This window comes from Nannobrachium achirus (assembly GCF_963921795.1).
Source record: "Nannobrachium achirus genome assembly, chromosome: 17".
Classification (NCBI taxonomy): Eukaryota; Metazoa; Chordata; class Actinopteri; order Myctophiformes; family Myctophidae; genus Nannobrachium; species Nannobrachium achirus.
Genome location: NC_137824.1, coordinates 53,482,203 through 53,506,944, shown reverse-complemented (window position 1 = coordinate 53,506,944; position 24,742 = coordinate 53,482,203). Strand labels below are relative to the sequence as shown.

The following is a 24,742-nucleotide window of genomic DNA, read 5'->3' as shown; positions in this document are numbered from 1 at the left end:
GTGCCCAACTTCATTTGGCCGCTGTGGCGACCTCGAAGGTCGTCGGCTCGGGCGCCCTAGCTAAATCATTAGAGCAAGCCCTGGGCTACATCTGTGCAAAATTTGGACTGATTTGCACGAAATTAGCATTGTCTCCCCTTCAGGCCCCGCACTACACAGAGTTAACATGCCGGTGGCCTTGTTGTTCACCACAGGGCAAAAGAAAAACACCCATGAGCACCGCTCCCGTCTTGTCTCTGTACCCATCTGTGTTGACAGGGGTGTCGCACCAAATTCTGGGCCCTGGGTATACAAGGATTCAATGCAGGCCCCCGCACAATTATTTTGTGCTTTAACTATTGGAAAAATAGCAGATATACAAGGTCACAGCGCGGCACCGATTGCCACGCTGCAAGCTTGTAGATCTGCTATTTTTGAAAAATCGTGAAAATGTCTTTGAATATTTCAAATCCTTCAAAGGTTTTTTTGAAAATCCTGTTTCTATGTCAGTGGTGCTCAAACCCTTTCACGTGAAGGACCCCCAAAATGATATGTATTTGGTCACGGACCCCCATCTCAAAATATTCAGCTCCAGGGAACCCCCAGAAGCAAAATATTAGTTACAAATGTTAGCTTAGAAAATACATTATATTCAAAGATTTGCACACATTTTCACAACTTTTCAAAAATAACAGATCTACAAGCTTGCAGTACGGCACTCGGTGCCGTGCTGTGAGCTTGTATATCTGCTATTTTTCAATAGCTAAAGTAAAAAATAATTAAGGCCCCTCCACCTTGGGCCCTAGTAACTCAGTCCCACTCTCTCCCCCCCCCCCCCTGTGTGACGCCCCTGTGTGTTGACACTAAAATGACTATCTCCTTCCCATCTTGACTCGCTCTCCCTGTTGCCTTTTTTCTGCGTTTGTCTTTTCTCTCGAAGCCTGTTTCTCTCACTTCTTATCGCCTTCTCCTCAGCCCTTATTTTGTGCTCAATACAAGTCGCCCCTCGCTTTCTCGCTTGTTCACAACCAAACAACTCCATTCCCAAGGGCACAGACAAGCTGAGACTATTATACAGGGTTGTAAGAGATCTTAGTGTTCAGATCTTGAATTGTGATGGTTCACAGTGATTCTCTTTGCCTTTCTCGTATCCTTCATGTGTTTTTCCTTGCGTCGCCCGATGCACTACTTTCTGCCTCCGTGTTTCCGTTTAAAAAAATTGGACAACTTTCTTTTAAAGTCATTGCACTCTTCCTCATTTCAATTCCATGTCCCTTTAAATAAGCTCACACCAAGCCTGGCCCCCTTAAAAATACCCACCCCCCATCCCAGCGTGGTTCTCAAAGTGGATTCCAGGGTCTCTGTGGTTTCCTTTAAGGGCGTTTAAACTGAGCCATACAAGTCTGTAACCCTGTTAGGGTTCATTTGGTTCCATTTGTACACTGTCAGAGTTAAGGGGTCGACTCTTGAAATGTGAAAGTTTTGAGAAACAGCGCCCTCTCCTCCTCAGCAGTGGAACTTGAAGATGATGAGGACGATCCTCTTGTACTCCTTCCTGAAGTTGTGGTTGAGCGCGCCGTAAACGACGGCGTTGAGGCAGCTGTTGAAGTACGCCATGAAGTAGCTGCCGGTGAACAGCCACTCGGGGATGGAGCGGCCCAGCCGCGGCTCCAGCGCCACGGCCAGCCCGATGAGGTTGAGCGGCGCCCAGCACACGGCGAACAGCACGAACACCACGAACATGGTGAGGAAGTTGCGCACGTCGTGCGGCTTGATGCGCGTCCGCGTGTCCGGCTTGACCCGCCGCCGCACCTGGATGTAGGGTAGGGGGTGGGCGAAAAAATACAATATCACCATATTTTCACGAGCTGTGTCGCGATACACGATCTCATCACGATTCTTTTTCATGTTGGTTTTTATGGTTATTTTTCAAGTTACTTAACAGTACAACCACCTGCAAGTTAACAAAAACTAAAAGAAAAAGGAGTAACAGACCACTTAGACCATGGTCCTCAAAGTGGGGTCCAGGGACTAAATTGACCCTTACAACTATGTAACTCTGACAGCATACTAAGCATACTGACAGCAGAACTAAATGGACCCTTACGGGTCCATTTGATCCCATTTGTATGCTGTCAGAGTTAAGGGGAGACCTTGACATTTTAAAGTTTGAGAACTACCGATTTAGACCAAAATGCAGGTTCAAATGAATTCTGCAATGTTTTTGTTTTTTTATATATTGTATCGTTGTATCACGATATATACGATATCTCTGAAAAGGCATATCGTCACTGTCGGGCAGAAACCTTGTATCTCCAAGTTTCAAATTTGTAAATGTTTTCACAAAGCAAAGCCCTGCTTCATCATTCAAGGCCGTCGTCGCATAAAAGTAGTGAAAACAGCAGATCTACAAGCACACAACGCCTCCACGGTGTTGGACATACAAGGTTTCCACCCGACAACGACGAACGATATTTATCACCATATCGCCCCACCCCTACCTGGATGACCAGGATCCAGATCCGCAGGTAGCAGTAGGTGACGATGGCGATGGGCACGATGAAGTGCACCACCACCACGGTGATGGTGTACGGCGAGCTCACCGACTGTGCGAACGTGCAGGAGTAGACGCGCGGGTCGTACTGCAGCGACTCCACAAACCAGTTGGGCAGCACGGCCAGCAGCGTGAGCAGCCACACCAGCGCCACGTAGCACACCGTGTTACCGTTGGAGAACACGCGGTCGTACCTATAGGAGAAGGAGGAGAAGACCACGGTTATGCGCCATGACTTGGGATGGAGCTCATTAATTTTTATTGATAATAAGCACCTTATCTGATAAGAATTATGATACATAATTGTATGATTTGTATATGAGGCTCATATGACCATAAAAGGTTATATTCTATGAACTACTCTGAACAGTATAGGAGACCATTTGGTTGCCCTGACTACGAAATCATTTTTTGGTTATACTGTATGTCACTAGTGGAAAGTTACCAACACTACGTGTCTCTGTCTTCTTGTTATGATCTGGGAACGAATCAATGAGTCCCACAATCTAACTGTCATATACTGTATTCCTTATATACTGTAGTGTATGTTAACTTCCATCTAGGAAGAGAGAGCATTACCAAGCTGCCACTAGGATGGTATATGCTCACTGTTTGTCTTCCTTGTCTGACTCCCTTCAAATACAGCAATTTATTGATAGTCCTTTGGCTCGTCTCTGTCTTATTTTGGTTATGGATTTATCCAGGGTTGGCATAGCTCAGGGGTAGAGAAACCGTTATTAGAGCACGAAGGGGAATTCCCGAAGGGTTCCCAGTTCGAATCTGGGCTCCCCCTGAGTGAATGTCGAAGGGTCCTTGGGCAAGACTCTGAACCCCTAGTTGCTCCCGGTGAGCAGTTTGGTGCCTTGCATGGTTTCCTCCGCCACCGGTGGGTGAATGGGTGAATGTAATGCACAATCCATGTAAAGTGCTTCGGAAAAAAGCGCTATATAAATGCACCATTTACCATATCCATATTTATTTAACTTAATAATTTATTTAACATTATCGATCCTGCTTATTGAGCCAGGCTTTTAGCGAGCCCACTATTGAGCGTTTTCTAATATTTTGTGGAAAGATATGAGATGACAAATTCAGAACATAACTGCATATATCTTTTTTGGCCAGTTGTTGCAACTTTGAGTTTGTGGCTGACCTCCATCTATGAAGATGACAATTGACAAAAGTAATGAATATCATTAAATATCATTAAAACGATCATTAATTAGTGTGCAATAACTGTTAAATAGCTTTATATTATGGATAGTACTGTAATAATTTGCCTCTTATCTTGATTGTTTAAACAAGACATCATGGGCCGCTATGCTCGATAACAAGCTTGATAAGCCCAAAGCTTATTGATACCGGGTGGTACTCAATAGAGAGATAGAGATTTTTGTTTATGTGTCCTGCACCAAATGATGCCCAGCCCACAAGGGCTTACAAGACACTCACAAACATAATACATACATACACCAAGATACACCACAGACAAAAATGCTTAAGAAGAACACATTGATAGTCCAATGATAGTCCATGCTGCTATTAAAGGGTACAATGTTCTCCAACGCACCTGCCATGCCTTCTCTATGAAATTTGCCAAAAGAAAAACGTCCTTATTGAACAACCAGCGTAACATAGAACATTCAGACATCCAAAACAATTCTGGACTTTTGGTTTGCATTTTTTCAAATAAGGAATTTCTGAGGTCATGATACAGTGGACAGTGAAAAACAAAATGAAACTCATCCTCCACAACTCCCAAATCACAAAGAACACACGATAAATCTGTTATCGGGTTATCACGCTACCCTTGTTTAGGGCTCCATCCCTAGCCATGACACTTTCGGAGGCAAAACTCTCAGTTCAATGAATAACATTGGAGTCTATGGGAGCGTGGCTGGACAGCTCATGAACAAAAACAAAATTCTGAACGATAGAGACCTTTGTTATATAATCGCTCCAGGAATATAAAAGAAGGTATTTTTACACTTGCTTTTCGATGTGCACAGTACATAATGTTATTGAGGCAGCTAAACAGCGGCAGGTATAGTTTTTGTCTCTGAGCTATCGCGATATTTGGATTCCAGACAGGGAATGGTGGAGAGTCTCGCGATACTAGCTAGTTCAGAAACGTAGTTTGTGCTCTTTAGATGCCTCTATAATGTTATACAGCATACACACCGAAAAGCAACACAGTAGAAAACAATGTGTGGCATGTTTTCTTTTATATTCCTGAGCCGAGTATTTTATAAAGGTCTCTATCGTTCAGAATTATTATTTTTTTGTTCATGAGTTGTCCAGTCGGCTCTCATAGACTCATAATGTCATTCACCGAACTTCCGGTGCGAGTCTTGCCACCGAGAGTGTCATGGCACATACCGGTAGCTGTTAGGGATGGGTATCGTTCACCTTTGAATCGATACGATACCTTTTTCGATACCTGGGAATCGATACGATACCCTTTTCGATGCCATTTTCGATACTTTTTATTTATTATTATTATAATTATTATTTGCCTTTTTCTATGGGCTATTTTACACACCAAAATAGGTTATTAAGCCAGTTATTCAGCCATTTTCATGTCAAGAGCAGAGAGTATAGACATCATAATAATAAACATTATAGGCTATTGTCGGCTATTTTCCACAGTAACAAGTGTAGCCTACTAAAGCAGTCATTAAACTCTCAGTAGCCCAACTGTTACAGATGCGACCGGCCAGGGGTGCGTGCAAGAGTATCGAAACGAGGTTCGTTTTTACTTGAACCGATACTCGATAGTATCGACGTCATGCGATCGATACCATTAAAAGTATCGCAGACGATACCCATCCCTAGTAGCCGTGGTGCCAAAAAACACATCAGTGTCTTTTCCTTATATCTCTCTGTTCCTAGGGTCGTACTTGAGGCTGTGGCAGATGTAGCAGTAGCGGTTGATGGCGATGCCGGTGATGTTGAAGATGGAGCCGATGACGCTGAGGCCCATCAGGAAGCCGCTGATCTGGCAGTGGATGTAGCCGGCGATCCAGCCGTCGTGGAAGATGGCCGTCAGCACCAGAGGGTACGGGTACAGCGCCACCACCAGGTCGGCCAGGGCCAAGCTCACCACAAAGGCATTCCCTGCAGACAGACAGATAAACATGGATGAGTCAGCGTGGAATATATAGGCCTAAAGTGCACATACCGTTGTTTCCTGTTGAGATTGGGCACATTTCACCCAGGTTTTTTCATCTCACTCACGTCACTTTGTCTGCTGACGTCACTCAGCAACAAAATAAACAGAAAATAAACAAAAATAAAAATAAAACAATTCACAGGAGGCAAGCAGTGATCACCCCATGATGTGCACTGCAATGTAGTTTTAAATGCACTACATTGCAGGCGCTTTTTGAGAGTGAAAAACTAAGAAGAAAAACTAAGAAGACAAAGGGGTTTGTCAGGGACACAGTCAGGTAGATCAACAACCTAATTGAATATTGATATGCATTAGGCCACGGACCTCCATTTGTTTAGAGGTAAAGTGAGTGGTGTTCTGTTTTTAAAAAAAAAACTACAGAGATGACTGCAATAAAGCAGAAAGCCTGCAATGCTCCAGATTAAGTCTTTAAGGTGCACGGCTCGAATATGACGTGAAAATGTCACACAAGGAATATCCTTTTCTCATGGTTCATGTACCTCTTCTGGACAGAATCAACGGACGTTTCGACCTAGCGGTCTTCCTCAGCCTTGTAAATTAAAAAGAATAGGTTTTACTATTAGAATGAAGGAGTATGTTAGATTGTGAACGAATGAGATTGGAGGGTGAATGAGTGTGGGAACCTACTTTACTTCTATGAGGCCACACCCACGAGTTCATTAAGTATGCCTGTTTTTCAGGTGGGGGGTTGACTACATAATTGCTCATAACAACCACACCAGGGGGTCTTATGAAGTACTGTCAACATCATACGTATGAAAACCAGAAAAAGTTCAAAATTATGGCACCACCTCTTTAGGTTTCGCAATGCTCAATCAGTGCACAGCTGAGAATGGCAAGAACACAGAGGCAATGTATTGGATTTGGAAGAGACCAGAAAATGACTAAACTCTAGAAACAAATCAATTAGCGAGTGCAAAAACAAGGCCATGTTCCTCAAACTTGAATTGAATGGAAAACGGATCATTAAGCAGCCCATCAACTCCAGCTGATTGTTTTTGGCATCATTAAAGGGTAATGCATTCCACTATGCAGCGCTGTCTCTGTATGGACCCACAGAAATGCAATATCATAAGTCTGTCTATTATGTTGCAAGGAAAACGTTGGGATAATAGCTATTTAGGTTAGAACTGACTGAAAATAACATTGTATTTCAAGTTTAAAATGATACTAAATATATGTGAGGGCAAGTCATTTCGCACTGATCAATTGTTCACTGGAGCTATTATGACGTTTTGTTTTGTTTTTTCTCTAAAATGTAATAAAGCCACAAAAGCATCTCAAAATATCTAGGCTACATTTCACTTAAATGCCAGAGCTTAACTCTGCATGTAAATAAGACTTTTTTTAATTAATGTGAGAGATCGGGACATAATTTTGTCATTTGTGCCTGTTTTGTTTTAATCTTTTTATACTTTATACACACATACACTCGGTTCAAGGTTCAACTTTCAAGTAAAAGGCACGTGAAATTCATTGTGTGCTAAATACCAACAAACAAGCATGCACGCACGCACGCACGCACGCACACACACACACACAGAGTGTATATAATCCTAAACGCCTACATTCTAATCCCACCAAGGGTGGCCTACTCTTTACCGCAAAGCATGTTTATTAGACCAACAACAAGGAAAACTGCAATGAAACAAAGAGCATGGTGACTCACTGTTTTAAGACACTCTCTACATGTTCCCAAGCACCTTTAGGATCTAATCCAGAATGAGCAAAGTAAGTAAGTAAGTAAGTAAGCCTTGCCAAGCCATGAGGCCCATAGGGCAGGAGACCTCTTGTTTCTGATAGCGTGAGGCAGCTTGATGTCCAAGTACACCCCCTGGACATGACGCTAGTATGTCGCAGGGACTTACCCCCAATGCAACCCTAGACTGAGCAAATACACATCAAAATAAGTTGAGCTGCAGGGAGTGTCAGGGAGATGTCTTTTTTTCACTGTCCCGCCACCAGGATATGTTCTGGATAAGAGAGCGAAACGTCCATGAATGGTGGTCCCCAGCTGAAGACCCTGCAGCAAAACATCTTATTTGGTATGCGGTCAGGTTTAGGCCTGGCTCAGGGAAGAGGACGATGCCATGCATAGTCCACACCGTTGGAGGTGTGACCGGCCCAAGGCCTCGCAGGGAGACGTTCCCTCTGTGTGAAATAATCCCACCCTTTACTGCAAAGCATGTTTTGAAGACTAACAACTGAGTACCTGAGACAAAATAACATTCTAAGTCCATATTTGAATTTTTTTGAGATATTTTTTGATTTACCAGGCTGTAAACCACAAAATAGTCATGTTTAATCTGTTAAATTGTTAATGCACTCCCCCCTCATTTTGTTTAAAGGACAAGGGTTCATATTTTAGAATGTAATTAAAGAATATAAAAGATGAGTGTTAAATTGATTAAATTTACTTCTTTATATTGTTTTAGAGATTCTTATTTCAGTGGTTGGGGGCATGCTTACAAGTGGCTAAATATGTCATTTTACAATACCCTGGGTCCCCCCCTGGACCCAGGGTATTGCAGCCGCATACCCCTGCCATACCCAATTGATGCCCCTGAAGACTGAACTCGATTTATAGGTGAAATACTTTGTTGTGTCTGGACTGGACTTCACAGGCAGATTCACAGGAAATAAAGTGATCTTTTTTTCCTTACCCATCCATTAGTAAAGCTGTAAAAATTAACTATGCCACCAAAGTCAGCAACACTGGCAAATACTTGTTTATTTAGCAAAATGTCTGTAATTGAGAAGTCACAGAACAAGCACATTCCTTTGATTGACAATTCTCCGCATGTCTGCCTACAAAGACTAATTTCTTTAATGATCACAAGATGAGTTCTGAAGGAGCTTAGCAACAATGCAGTACGTGCCATTCAAGTACCATTCAATATTTATTAGAGATTGATTTTAGCCCCTCATTATTAGGATTTCTCTCCATTACTATTCCTGACAGCAACTCCCCCCTCTTATAATGTCACAGGTGGCTATTATAATAAACAGACGAGGGTTCAAGAGAGAGAAAGGTTGTGGTGTGGAGTTGTTAGCTGCCATTCATAATGCATTTCGTCCTAGCTTTGTCTTTATTAGCACGCTCAGTATTCCCACTAACAGCCTGCACCTCTTATGTGAGTGGCCTACACTATGGGAGAGAGATGCGTCTTATTCCCCTGCCATTTCACAGTGTATATTAAAGCAATAAGCCACAAGAGGCGAGTGGTTCCCGGGGTAGTATACACCGGCTGAAAGGCGTTGGGAAACACGAGGCGCCAGCCGAGTGTTTCCGACCCTCTTCTAAAACAGTCACAATATTGCAACATGAAAATAATAGCATTCCATTATTTAAAGAAAAAGGTACACTTCTCCGCCACCAGGAAGAGACATTTCCTTGTTTACCAGCCACATCCAGGGACGGATACGGAAGCCAGTGTGTATTTATAAAGTCAAGTCATTCTTTTTGCCAAAAAATAGGGAAACAACACTTATGCGTTAGATCAGTCTCATGTTAAGAACCATATTCGATCCATACACATGTTTATTTTCATCCAGATTTAGCTGCTTTGTGGGTGAACATCACATCAAAAACGCTAGCATAGCAACCTAAACTAACAGCCGAGTATGTGCCTGGAGAATAGAGGCGCTTTTCGCCTTTACAAGCCCCGTCCGGAGCCATTCAGTCACTGTCCTATGCATGCGGGCGGTGCTTAGAAACACCCGCACGGCAGGATTTGAGAGAAAATCAAACGCTCGCTTCTCTAGTTCAGCCTCACGGCACAGTGGAAAGAAATAACGCACCTGGCTTTGATATAAACTGATTCAAGGTGTGGGTTATAGTCTCATATACCACGGCAACCAGCCAATCAGAATCAAGGAATGGAACTAGCCGTTTTAGAAACTTCATCGACCGGGATTACTCCCAGCTGGGTCTCTACTTTCTCTTTTCCCCCTCTACACCAAATGTCTTTGCTGAAAATAGCTGATGTACAAATTCAGCTTGTAGATCCGCTATGTTTGGCAAATGTTTGTCTATTTTCACATATACTGTATATGTTCGCTTATTTTTTCGATCGGGCCTTTTGACTCAGAGGGTTTCAGCTTTCAGGAAGAAACCAAAAATACACAGGGAAGACAAATGTGCACATTATAACCACAGCTGGAGGTCTATTAGAGTAATGTTAACTCCATACACACATACAAAACATAAAAAGTACAAAACTATGGCACCACCTCTTTAATATGTCCTGTCCTGTCCTGTCCTGTCCTGTCCTGTCCTGTCCTGTCCTGTCCTGTCCTGTCCTGTCCTGTCTTCTCCTCTCCTCTCCAGAGCTAAACTTGCCTGGTTAATAAACCAGACCGAACACAACACCACCCCCTGGCGGTAGTGGTGTTGTAGTACGGTCTGGCACCGATCGATTGAGATTCTATTTCCTCAACCAGCTTCAAGGGTTGGCCAATCAGGGTTGTATGCTTGGGGCACGTGGTTTCTGTAGGCTTGGGGCACATGGTTTGGGGCAATGAGGTAGAAATGAAAGCTCTTCCTGAAATCCCAGACTTTCTTCCCAAAACGAAGTGTGTGATAGAGGCTGGCAACGCCAGGCAAGAACTAAACTGAGATTATTATTATTTTTACAATCTTTTGGGGGCTTTTTTTGCCTTGGTTGCACCTGCAGGGCAACCAAACTATATAGTACTTGTCTGACTTTATTCCATCCATCCATCCATCTTTCCCTTCCTAGTTGATAGATTACAGTAGACTGAAAAGGGGAGAGAGGGGGCACGCAGCAACAGTCATCAGGATAGGGAATCGAATCCGGGAGCATGTTCGACATAGCATCTGAATGTTAACCTGGTGAAATGCTAACCTGCCGACACTGGTGAATGCTAACCTGGTGAATGTTAACCACTATGCCCAAACCTAACCCAAACCCTAACCCTAACCTCAGTAAAACTATGCCTAAACCTAACCCTAACCCTTAGTCGAAATGATGTGCCGTCGAAAAAGCGAGATTTCCCCATCGAACCCGCGCTGTCAGGCTGCATCAGCCACGCCAGTGGTCCAAGCCTAAAGTGAGATTTGCTCTCGAGTCTTTGTAATGTTCAACTGAAGAGAATACCCCGCACCTAACACGGTTGTCTACCTCAGTGTTTCTCAACCACTGTGCCTGGGGACCTTTGGTGTGCCCCTGAGAAGGGTCAAGTGTGCCCCTTGAAACTGCAAGGAAGCCAGTATTGTAATTATCATTTTAAAAATGATTTAAACTAGTAAAAACAGCCGAGGCGTTGTGTGCTTGTAGATCTGCTGTTTTCACTACTGTTGTGTGACAGCCTTGTATGATGAAGCAGGGCTTTACTTTGCGAAGAAACGTACACATTTGAAACTTGGAGGTACAAGGTTTCTTCCCGACAGTGACGATATTTACACCCTCGTATTATGTTGGTGTGTGCCCATGGATTCTTGGGACATGAAAAGTGTGCCCATGGAGAAAAAAAGGTTGAGAAACACTGGTCTACCTGATAAAAAAGAATATGTGACCTTCTCTCCCTTATTATTATGCCATATACATTGACATTTCTGTTATAAATGAAGGTGCAACAAAACTGTGGGCATATTTGTCACCTCTGGTGCATGGATGCTCCGGCTTTAACCCTACACTATATCAATTTGCCATTATCCACAGTGGGGGTGGGGGGGGGAGACCATTATCCCAAGTTCATTGTTCTTCATCTCTGAGGCATAGAGGTTGGCAAAATGACAAATGTTCGAAATGCAAAACCACAAGCACTTCACAAATCACAGGTTTATCATTCAATTGCTCTATAGAGATTTTAGCTGTGTTCTTCGTATCTATAAAAGTGCTGCCAGGATCGAGACAGTGCAGGACACATGGGAGAGGGAGAAGATAATGTCTGTGTGTGTCTGTGTGTGTGTGTGTGTGTGCGTGCGTGCATGTGCGCGTGCGCGTGCGTGCGTGCGTGTGTGTGTGTGTGTGTGTGTGCAGGGGTGTCGCACCAAATTCTGGGCCCTGGGTACAAGGATTCACTGTGGCCCCCCCCCCCCATGAACTGGGAACGCATTATTACACATTATTTTGTGCTTTAACTATTGAAAAATAGCAGATATACAAGCTCACAGCGCGCTGCAAGCTTGTAGATCTGCTATTATTTGAAAAATCTTATAAATTTGTGCTAGGTGTCTTATTTCAAATCCTTCTAAGGTTTTTTTTGAAAAAACTGTTTCTATGTCAGTGGTGCTCAAACTTTTGCATGTGAAGAATCTCCAAAATCATATGTATTTGGCCACGGACCCCCATCTCAAAATATTTAGTTCCAGGGACCCCCCAGAGGCAAAATGTGAGTTACAAATGTTCGCTTAAACATTTTGACACATTTTACTACTTTTCAAAAATAACAGATCTACAAGCTCGCAGCGCGGCACTCGGTGCCGCGCTGTGAGCTTGTATATCTGCTATTTTTCAATAGCTAAAGGACCCTCCAACTTGGGCCCTAGTAACTCAGCGATTTGTGATTACAATCAAAATCTACAAAGTGACGAGTAACTAAAATGAGTCTTTTGAACAGCTCTTTGAAAGGAATCCCAGAGATCCGTCTCATTTCAAAGAACCATAAATCCCATCCCCACTATCAGTCTCTCCTCGAAAAGCTTTGTTGACTGGGATGATCAAGAAAATATGCTACAGCTGTCATGTTTGGCATCACTGTCCACTTACTGTAGTTGAACTTGTGACAGGATCTCTTGTCACTTCGACGCCGAAGGAGCGTTCTTGTCTCGAAGAAGAACAAGAAAGAAACAAGAAAAGCTCCTTTGACGGTTGTTCAAGTTTCAGTCTTAGATTGGTCATGACATGAGCTTAAAACGCCACAGAGTTGTCTCATTCTTCTCAGCTTCAAGCTTTCAGTCATTAAAAAGCTTTAGGCTATTCACAAAAAAACATTAGGAATGCCTGGAGTTCACAATTCGACCATTCTCGTCATTGGCAAAGCACTTCAAAAGTGCTGATAGTGAGCAGCTGTCTTCTCCAAGTGACAAAAAAGTAACTTCTGACCGCACGCCAGCAGTCATTAAAGTGTTTGACAGCTGGCCACAAACTGAGCCACTGTGTGGATAAAGTTTCTGTGTATATCATCATGGACTACTAGTACTCTGTGTATATCATCATGGACTACTAGTACTCTGTGTATATATCATCATGGACTACTCATCATCCACAAAGTCAAGAAGGTCCTTCAGTTCTTGCTTGCTAAAGCAGTGGTTCCCAAACTTTTTAGCTCAAGACCCAAAAGAGAAATTTGACGTTTTGCCAATAGTTTGCCGGGATCCAGACAAGTGAGTGAAAATAGCAGATATACAAGCTCAGAGTGCGTTGCTTTGTGCTGCATTGTGAGCTTTTAGATCTGCTATTTTCACTACTTCTTAAACTTTGTTTTGTAATTTATGCAGAGTCATGGTGACATGAGCTTGACGGCAGGTCCGCAGCCCGCCCGGCAATTTTAATATAAAGGGATGTATTGCATTTTGGGGAGGGTTGGGGAGGGGGGTTCCAAGACTATAAGTTAGGTTTATGATGATTATTTTCTCCATGTTAATGTGTTCTGGGCTGGAGTCCAACACTTCTTTGCATCATGGCATCCTCAAATTACATGATCATATCTGTGACATTTAGAGCCAGTCAATAAGTGTATGCAGTGCGGATATGGCTAGAGCTTTGCTGAGCTGTGGAAAGGTTGAGAGACAATAATCTGGCCAGCTTTGAAATCAATGACAAGCTCAAACTCACTCATAACTCCTGCAGTGGATTGATTTCCAGTGAATCAGTCAATTAGGGAGTGAGTGTGTGAATTTCCGGGTTTCTCCAAAGGCACAAAGCAGAACAGATTAGATCAGAGAACAACAGATCAGAATACAACCGAACAGATCAAAGTGCAACAGCACAAAACACAAAAGTGTAAAGTGCGCTGCAGTTTCTGGTGATGGTGTGAGATATAAAACCGTCGCATTTACAGACAGAAACCTTCCCCACAGAATCCTTCTTACTCTCTCTTTCACACATCATCTCTTGTAATCGTATGTTATGTGTCGTCGTTGTCGGGTGGAAACCTTGTATGTCCAAAACCGTTTGTTTTGTATTTATCGTTTTAAAAATGATTTAAACTAGTGAAAACAGCCGATCTACGAGCACACAACGCCTCGCACCGCGAGGCGTTGTGTGCTTGTAGATCTGCTGTTTTCACTACTTTTGCGCGACGGCCTTGTATGATGAAGCAGGGCTTTGCTTTGCGAAAAAATTTACACATTTGAAACTTGGAGATACAAGGTTTCTGCCCGACAGTGACGATATGTATCTAGTCACAAGCTCTTGTTAATACAAACAACGATGATATGTGGACTCGACAGATGAAGGTAATCAAAATGGGTGTTTCTTTGGAGAGATGAGATTCATGATCTGTCAGATCTGCCTTGTCTGACATTGACATGATTGACTGTGACAGTAGGTGCATCTCTAATGATAAGGTAATTTAGTCTCTCACAAGACATGCAGATGGAGAGAGGAGGAGAGGAGAGGAGAGGATCTAATTAAAGAGGTACAGTAACAAATGGGATATGGGTATGTATATCCACATGTGTCTCCTATAGAGGGGTCATCAATATGTCCGTGCAAGGACAAATGTGTCCGTGGCAAGACTACTTCTATGTTTTATATTTCTACAGAATAAGTCCTACATTTATTACCAGTAAGACTCCCTAAATCGGAAGATAAGCGTGTCAGGTCACATACACAAACTATAGAAGGCAATGGTAGCCAATCGGGAGGGAATATGGGAAATGGGAAAGATCCATGTTGATGACATGACTTTAGATATACTGTGTACCGCTTTGCGTGATGTTAGGGCAAAATCTGTATAGGAGCAATGTCCAAAAATGTGTTTTACAAGAATCGGCCTCATGGTGGCGCTAGAAGAGGGCCATGCGAGAAATGAGGTTGGTTTGGCAGCCAAGGAGTGTGTGTGCAAAGTTTGGCATGGATAGTGGCGGAGATATGAGTAGGGCAAAAGTGTGACGTGACGTGTGACGGACAGACTGACTGACAGCCGGTGGAGGTTTTGATAGTAACTGTGACTTGACGGTCGCAATGACGTATGATGTACAGTATGGCACAGTCCACTAGGAGACTCCCATAACTCCATTACCATTTGTACACTCTTAGAGTTACAAACCTGATCATTTAGGGCTAGCTAGTAGCTCTTTCTGTTTTTGTCTACAAATTTGTATGTCCGTGGCATAGAATTTGAACAAAAATGTCCACCACAAGCCAGAATGGCAATGACCCCTGATTCTCCTAGTATCTACTGTACCTCCTACTTGGGCCGTCTGTTTTGGGACACTTAGACCTGTTAAACAAAGCATTTATACTGGTGGCTCACACCCCCAAACTATTATTTGTTATTTTAACAACTATATAATACTCCCTGCCCTATATACTTCTTCATACAACAAAAATCACACCCAGTGTGAAGTGAGCGAAAATGGTTGAAAATTGCGCCTGTGTGAAAAGGCCTTAACCGCTCAAAAAGCGATTTTTTTTTTTTTTTTCTGATCTACTAGCTCACAATGTGAGCCCTGGGACATGACATTGGCTTCCTGTCTATGCATTGATTCTAGCTATTGCTAGTTTGTCATTCTGTCACATAAGGTTAAGGCTCAAAGGCTGTAGGGTTCAGAAGATGCTAATGCTCTGTGTTTGGCAGATTTGGACACATGAGTGACAGGACGAAAATGATCTTGGATATAGATAAACTAACTATCCCCTCCCCACTCTGTTTCTCTCTCCAACCATCTCCCTCTCTCACACTGTCAGGCATAGATAGACTGCTATGTGCTTTGAGAATAGGATGCATTTTTCAACAGATGTTAATGGATGTCATCATGTCAGACAGCATTTTGTCTTTTTAGACTTTTCTTTCTTAATGTTCACGGTCCTCTTCTGTTGGATAATAGCTTAATAGCCAACTCAGGACTTTCTCAGTCAGGACTGTGTCCTGAGAAATTGGGAAATCAAGTGCTTGCAGATTCATCATCCTCATGCGTGTGATCAGGTTGCTGGTTTAGATTCCTGGGATTAACCTCCCAGGAATATAAACTGGCAATTTGTCACATTACAATCATATCTATTTTTCATTTATTCATTTTGTTATGCATATTTGTGTGAAAAAGAAATACACGTCAAGGACCCCTTAGTTGAGAGAGAGATGCAGAAGGACCCCCACACATGATGCAGATTAAACCTTTTCATAGATTTCACAGATTCATAGACTTGATTGACATACAGTAAATGCCTACATAGGCCTATCTTTTCTAATATGTTGGATTCATGCAGGTCTTTTAACCTCCAAAGGTACACAATGCCAGAGTTGACCTTGAAATTTGACCTTGAAAAAATCGATGGTCTGAAACATGCCCATGGGTGCCATGAAATCAGGAAAAAAAGAATCGTCCGGTTTCGACATTCACATGCAAAGCTAGATCGTGTCACACACACACACACACACACACACACACACACACACACACACACACACACACACACACACACACACACACACACACACACACACACACACACACACACACACACACACACACACACACACACACACACAGTAATCAACAGCGCGGTAACCGGAAAACTCGCCCTAAAACAAACTCGACCCAAACTCGTTTCCCAACGGGTCTGTGGCCTTAGATACAGAATAGACTAAAATCAAATATTTGCTTCTGGGGGTCCCTGGAACAAAATATTTTGTGATGGGGGTCCGTGGCCAAATACATATCATTCTGGGGGTCCTTCACATGACAAAGTTTGCGAAACACTGATGGCAACATAAGTTTTTTTCAGAAAATTGTTATGATTTAGAAGACATTTGTAGAATGTGCCTATCAGTGGTTAAGGACCCCTCTTTTCTCTTTAGGCTACAACAAACATCTCAGCCAAAAATAGCAGATCTACAAGTTCACAACACATCGCTGTAAGGTTGAAGACCTTAAAGGGGAAGACCACCCATTTTCAATATTGAACTATGTCATTAATATAACTTAGAGGAGTTGTGTGGAATAGAAAAAAAGTCCCCCCCCCCCCCCCTTCTGTGTTGCCTAGAACTGGAAGATTGATTTTGGGGTTTGTATTGTAAAGTGGTTAATTAAAGTCGTTATTTTGTGGAAACAAACAACACACACCTACCTGATTTTACCCTGCGTAACCCCGGCCCCATTTAAATATCCGAGAATTCCAAGAAATCTTGCTTTAATGTGAGGATGTGTACAGCAAATTGCTGATGAATATGGATAAACATTCTTGGAATTAGCTCCATTGCAGGCAAGTGCACACATAGACATCAAAGGGGGCTTGAGCCCCCGCCCTTTTATCCGTCTGTAAAAAGTGCCCTCTCCAGACCATGCGTAAAAGCTGTTACTATGGTGAAAGAAATGTAAATGCCCTCTTTCCATGCCATACCTGAAGGCAGCATTCAAGATAATTGCCTTGTCCAAACTCTCCTGAACTTGAATGCAGCATCTTATGTTGAAAGAATTGCCCTCTCTGTGTAGAAATCCATGCCGTTACGCACTGGCGGAACAAGTGAACACCGGGCCCGTATGCGAGCCACAATGACAGTCTCCTTTGTCCCATTGTGCTTCTCAATTAGTTTTTAACCCTTTTCAATTTTGACAATCACCGCTTGGCACAGTTTATATGCATTTCCGCTCATGATTAAGCCATGCATAAACAACGCATTGCTGAAGGCTAGCTGGCTTGTGTTGACTGACAAGTGATTGATGATGATGTAAGTGTGACAATGGGCAGCTGTTGATGATGATGATGAAGTTTTAAATGGGCCCGCCTGCCCCACCTAGAGGCGGAGAACGCAAAGTGCGTCCAAATAATAGGCTAAACTAAAGATCCATGTGATCTGATGGTCTGACGGCCGGCCCGTGGTCCGCGGGCCGGTAAGCGGCCGCTTACCCAGCTTACCCGGTAGCTCCGCCCCTGCCGTTACGCCATATCTCCAGTATTGGCTTGATTATGCTTAGTTTAGTGTGGTATTAAGTACCGAAAATAGCCGACCTCGGAGGTCTGCTATTTTTCAATATTTTCACCAAAAGGCCCTTTTAGAAATGTCCCCTGCCCCTGCCTCTCTAACATTCTCTGCACGTCCCTGCTCCATTAAGTGTTGGAGTGTTGGCTATGCAGGGCATGCCCCTTGCACATCTAACTAAGTGCTCTTAATAAGATATCTTATGGGTGTCCATGCATGCTGCCGAATGAGCCCTAACAATTAGGATGCTAAAAAATTGATTTCCTCTCCACGTTTGCGTTATAGACGGTCCCTAAAGTGCTTTGGCTACGCAAGCTGTTTGACAACCGATTGCCCTTGTCCTGTACACTATAGTAAGTACATTTACTCAAGTATACTTAAGTACAATTTTGAGGTATTGGTAATTTACTTGAGTATTTCCAATTTCCAATACTTTTACTTCTACTCCTCTATTAAGGCTGCAACAACTAATCGATTAAATCGATAAAAATCGGTAATCAAATTCGTTGCCAACGAATTGGATTATCGATTTTTATCGGCAACGAATCGTGGCTGTTTTGAGACGTTAGATGTAGCTTTACGGCTACTAAGCTAAGGGGGAGATGAGCCTGGGTGCCGGCCTGCTGTGCTGCGTTCCGTGGATTGGTTTGTCAGTACGCTTCTCGAGTGGTTTCCACTGGTTTTCCATGTCCTGCGATGGCCTGCCCGGCCAGATGAGAGGCGAGGTGATGGCGTGACGGGGCCAATCCACGGAACATAGCGTAGCGTAGCAGGCTGCTACTCAGGCTAGTAGCATAGCACAGTAGTTTCACTTGCACGTTCAACACAACGACGCGTCCCCGCGTTGAACTAATGGACGAACGCGGCTGGATGTTTTGCATCAAACAGGTTACATTTGACGTTGTTTAATCTTAAATGCGGTGTATCATGTGCGGCTCTCTTTTGCTGCTGTGCATTCCTACCTAATGCTACGGTGTATAATGCACTGAACGCAGGGAAGGAACACCATTGATCTACAAGCCCACAGCACCTTGCATCCATGACGCTGTGTGAGCTTGCAGATCGGCGGAGGTGTGTCTTGTGAAAGTTGTGAGCCTTGAAGCTCTTAAGTTTACAAACAGCCGACAGTGTGAACAATAAATCAATGGCAATTTACTGTACAGTATTAGCCTATATTTTGGTGTTCAAATGGAACCAAATGGACCCGTTAGTGTTCATTTGGTTCCATTTGTACTGTATACAGACTTAATTTAGACCCTCTAAAGGAACCCCAGGAATCCACTTTGAAAACCACTGGACTTGAATGAATGAATTTCTTTTATGTAAAATAAAACATGTGAATGAATAACAATAAAAACAATATTTAAGTTAGAGATATGTTACAATTTAATCAAATATAAAAGTACAGTTATGTACAGTCAAAGTATATACAGTCAATAAAATAGGCTATTATTTCTGAAGGAAGTTTTTTTTATAGTCTTTATTGTTGGTTAAAAAATGTCTAAAACAATTTCAAGCTAAATTGTAAAGGTAACTGCAAAAAAGTGCCATTATCCAATTAATCGATTAATCGTTTAAATAATCGTCCAACTAACCGATTATGAAAATAATCGTTACTTGCAGGCCTATCCTCTATACATCTTGGATTCAAATATTGTACTTTTACTCCACTACATTTATTTTAAGACTTGAGTTACTATGGGGCTTTTAAGCCGTGACATCATTTTGTAGTCAGACCTGGCTCCAAGCAGATTTATTATCAATATCTGTACCTTGCTATTTCAACAGATCCAAGACAAAAATAACGACTAAAGTATAATTCTACCACTTTCCTTTCAACAACAAAGAGAAGAAAAATTAGTAATTAGTAATAATAGTAAAAAGATTCACGGGCGCTGGGGCCTTTTGGCCCCAAAAGTTCTCCTCCTCTGCCTACAAAATGATGTCAGACTTAACAGCCCCACAGTTACTTTGTAGATTTTTATTACAAAACATTAACCACTTCAGCCCTAGGCTATAAGGCCTTTTGAAAATAGCCGATCTATCTATACAAGCTCAAAATGTGTGGCGATGTGAGCTTATAGATCTGCTATTTTCAAATATTTGTAGGCCTACACATTTGAAAACGTGTGAACTGGCACATTCTGAATAATGTGTAGCCTACTTTCTAATTTTGTACCTTATAAGTACATTTTGATAACAATACTTTTGTACTTTTACTCATATTTTGAATACAGGACTTTTACTTGTAACTGAGTATTTCTACATTGCCATATTGCTACTTTTACTTAAGTAAAACCCATGAGTAGGGCAGTAGGCTAATAGGCCTACTGCAAAGTCTAATGGGTTATTTAGAAATTTGATTTTAACCATGCAGCTAAGATAACACCTTAGGCCATGGGTCTTCAACAGGGGGTCTGGGACCCCTAGGGGGTCCTCAGAGTTACTATAGGGGGTCCTTCAAATCTTTGTGTAATAGAAACTTTTTTTTTCCTTTTTTATATTAACCACTTGAACCCTAACGTCCATATTCTGAGAACTTTAGCCAAAAATAGCAGATCTACAAGCTCACAACGCCTCGCGCTGCGAGGCGTTGTGAGCTTGTTGATCGGCTATTTTCGGCAAAGAGGTTTGGTGTAGAGGGAAAAAAGAGCAGACTAAGTACAGAGTGAAAGGTCAAGTTTATTAAGTATTGACGGTTCAAGTGGTTAAATATCTGAAAACACAAATTGACATGAATCCAAAATACACTGATGATTGTGCTGTCAAACAATGAAACTACATGGAATCTATGAACAGGTTGTGGGGGTCCCTGCTTCATCTCTCTCTCTCAGCTAAGGGGTCCTCGGCCTGAAAACGTTGAAGACCCCTGCCTTAGGCTAATAGGCTACTTATCTGAAGATTCTAGGCCTACATGGCAAATCTCTGTAGACTTAATTAGCTTACTCCACGCGGGTGTTATGATGATCTATCAATCCTTCACAACACAAGGTCTCAATTAGTTAATTAGTTATATCAGTTAACATGCGATAGGTATAGCCAGGGGCGTCACACCAAATTCTGGGCCCTGGGTACAAGGATTCACTGCGGGCCCCCCATGAATGTGAACTATTGAAAAATAGCAGATATACAAGCTCACAGCGAGTGCCGCGCTGCGAGCTTGTAGATCTGCTATTTTTGAAAAATCGTGAAATTTGTGCAAGAAACTTATGTTTCTATGTCAGTGGTGCTCAAACGTTTTCATGTGAAGGACCCCCAAGATGATATGTATTTGGCCACAGCTAGACCCCCATCTCAAAACATTTAGTTCCAGGGACCCCTCCCCGGAAGCAAAATTTGAGTTACAAATGTTCGCTTAAAAAATACATATTCAAAGATTTGCGCACATTTTTACGACTTTTCAAAAATAGCAGATCTATTATATCTGCTATTTTTCAATAGCTAAAGTTACTATTCCACCTTGGGCCCTGGTAACTCAGTCCCACTTTCCTACCCCTTGTGACGCCCCTGGGTATAGCCTATACAAGTTATACCCTACAACTGAAGTTATTTCTAGCGATGAGAAAGGTTTCAGGGCTTATTTGGCTGCTATTTTTCAATAGCTAAAGTTACTATAGGGCCCCTCTCCACCTTGGGCCCTGGTAACTCAGTCCCACTTTCCTACCCCTTGTGACGCCCCTGGGTATAGCCTATACAAGTTATACCCTACAACTGAAGTTATTTCTAGCGATGAGAAAGGTTTCAGGGCTTATTTGGCTTTCTTTTTGTCTGCTCGACAGTGAATCCATTCAAACTGACCGTTCACAAAACGTATACGTTGAATGAAAAGTGATATTGTGCTTTAACAGACCAAGTTGGAGCACGAGGGAGAGCCAATACAACATTCTGATCACTTGAAATCAGGGGCGTCAATTGGGTATGGCAGCGGTATGCAGCTGCCATACCCTGGGTCCAGGGGGGAAAATAAAAGTTACTTTAAAATATAAATCCATGAATGTCTCTTTGTCTATCTGTGCTGGTTGTAAAATTACAGTAAAATAACTACAAATGCAACATTTTACAAAAATGATCACTTTAACAAGTATTAAATTCTCCCCATCTTGGCAGAATGGTATATTCCCAGGTTCCGCAGGTCAGCTGCACAGGTGCAATGCATTATTGTTAATTGTGGCACGTTTACTAACATGCCAAGTTTAGCTGCGCTTGAACAACTGCGTTCCAGGCTGCCATATCCAGCCCAATAAACCGTAGAAACGGGGGAAAAAATAAATTGTAGGCCTACTTATTTAAATGTATCATGCCTGTTGCTAAGGTATGGCAACATGACGATTGCACGCGCGCCATACCTTTCTCTGAACTGACGCCACTGCTTGAAATTGCAATGGGGCAGGCTATATTTCTAGTCCATTGGTTCCCGCGGTTGGTTGGCTGGGAATGTGTTTTTTAACTGTTACAAACGGGCTCACGTGCCTGGTTTTAACATGCATCGTGTCCATTTGTGCATCATGCATGCATGCAGTGATGGATGCGTTTTCGTGCGCGCTATAGAGACTCATTCACCATGGAATCAAGGACGCCAGAAGATGTATATGAATTTATATGAATTGAGTATGGCTATGGTTGTTAGTTGACTTGTATGATCAGTGTGATTCAGTGAACTTTAACTGTGCTGTACCTTTTCCAATCCAATTTAATAAAGTAGCCTATTCAATCAATCAATCAATCAATCAATCAATCAATCAATCAATCAATCAATCAATCAATGCACGCACTGCTCTCGGTCGGTTGTGTGTGTGCGTATCAGACGGTGTCGATCTGTCGAATTAGCCTATTAGACGAGATAATAGGCTATGTGAGGCAGACAGGGGCGTCACAAGGGGTAGGAAAGTGGGACTGAGTGACTGGGGCCCAAGGTGGAGGTGCCCTAATAACTTTATCTATTGAAAAATAGCAGATATACAAGCTCACAGCGCGGCACCGAGTGCCGCGCTGCGAGCTTGTAGATCTGCTGCGAGCTGTAGATCTGCTGCTTTTCAGTTCTATTCAGGAATACATGAAAGGTCGACCTAAAACAAAGTCGATCCAAACTTGTTTCCCAACGGGTCTGTGCCTTAAGCTAGATGCAGAATAGACTGAAATCTAATGTTTGCTTCTGTTCTGGGGGTCCCTGGAACTAAATATTTTGCAATAGGGGTCCATCCGTGGAACAAAATATTTTGAGATGGGGGGTCCGTGCGGCCAAAAACACATTTTGGGGGTCCTTAACCACTGATAAGCGCATTCTACAAATGTCTTCTAAATCCTAACAGTTTTCTGAAAATAAACTTATGTTAATATCATTTTCTCTCTCAAACTTTGTCATGTCAAGGACCCCCAGCATGATATGTATTTGGCCACAGACACCCATCGCAAAATATTTTGTTCCAGGGACCCCCAGAAGCAAAGATTTGATTTTAGTCTATTCTGCATCTATAGCTTAAGGCCACAGACCTGTTGGGAAACAAGTTTGGGTCGACTTTGTTTTAGGTCGGCTTTTCCTGTTAAACTATTGCAGGGGTCTTCAACGTTTTCAGGCCAAGGACCCCTTAGTCGAGAAAGAGATGAAGCAGGGACCCCCACTAGCCACTACCCATAGATTCCATATAGGTTCATCGTTTGACAGCACAGTCATCAGTGTATTTTTGATTCATGTCAATTTGTGTTTTCAGATATTTAACCACTTGAACCGTCAATACTTAATAAACTTGAACTTTCACTCTGTACCCAGTCTGCTCTTTTTCCCCTCTACACCAAACCTCTTTGCCGAAAATAGCCGATCTACAAGCTCACAGCTTGTGAGCTTGTAGATCTGCTATGTTTGGCTAAAGTTCTCCGAATATGGACGCTATAGGGTTCAAGTGGTTAATATAAAAAAAAGAGAAAAAAAAAGCTTCTATCACACAAGGATTTGGAGGACCCCCTAGAGGTCCCGGACCCCCTGTTGAAGACCCCTGCCCCTATTGAATATCAGCAGCCTACCTGCTTTCCTAAGTTTTCGGTTCCTGAAGACGGACACGATCACCAGCAGGTTCCCGATGATGTCCACCACTATGGTGGTGATCAGCACGCTGGACAGCAGCGTCCCCACCCAGGGGAAGTGTCCCCGGCTCTCCGCGCCCTCTCCTCCCCCGGCCACGGTGGCGTTCCACCGGGGACTGGCCGTCCCTTCCATCGGGTCATCATGCTGCTGCTCCTCCAGCGGCCGGGACATCAGCTGCGGCAGGAACCGTGCATTGAGGACCTGCATGGTGGTGGTGGTGGTCCGTCCATGGAGGTGCATTTTTTAGGTGGTCGCCCACCTCGTCCCGCTTGGCGACGACGACTGGCACGCGAAATGTCCTTTGAGATCGAAAGTTTCCGAACAAGAAGCCATGGCAAAGTGCTTTTAAACCAGTTCGTCTGTTATGCAGGTCTTTAGTCGACAAAGTATTATGTTATCTTAAAGTAGGACCTGGTCCTAAAGTTACATAAAAAGGCACTTATTTATTTACAGAGTCAGTGAAAAAGGTTTGTGTACGGGCAGTTTTCATGCAGCCTTCAAATGCGTGCTAAAATCTCAGCGCGATATCATTTTTTAGCTCCCGTGTTTCATTCATAAATCTATCGCTCTATTCATAAATCCAAGCCTCCCCATTCATGCAAGCGCTGCGCTCTGCATTCCGCCCCCGTTCAGGCTGAGAAGTGAAGGAGAACAACTTTACTACGGGAGTATAGTCGCTGGTGCGTGTGTCACTGTGGCGAGCAGGCGCAAAAAGGGGTCTCTCGCTCTCTCTCTCTCTTTCTCTCAGTGGTGGAAAAAGTATATTCAAATGCAGTGGCGTCAGTTCAGAAAAAGCTAAGGTATGGCAACATGACTGGTGTCT

General features: G+C 42.9%; 1 protein-coding gene across 1 annotated transcript; it reads right to left on the bottom strand.

Moving 5' to 3' along the window:
* Nucleotides 1-1,485: 1,485 nt before the first annotated feature.
* mtnr1al (melatonin receptor type 1A like) lies at nucleotides 1,486-24,159 on the bottom strand (the record flags this gene model as incomplete). The annotated part of the gene is made up of 4 exons (XM_080746807.1): nucleotides 1,486-1,791; nucleotides 2,481-2,727; nucleotides 5,434-5,650; nucleotides 23,859-24,159. 4 exons carry the CDS (start codon nucleotides 24,157-24,159, stop codon nucleotides 1,486-1,488), a joined length of 1,071 nt encoding a protein of 356 aa, XP_080602933.1.
* Nucleotides 24,160-24,742: the final 583 nt, after the last annotated feature.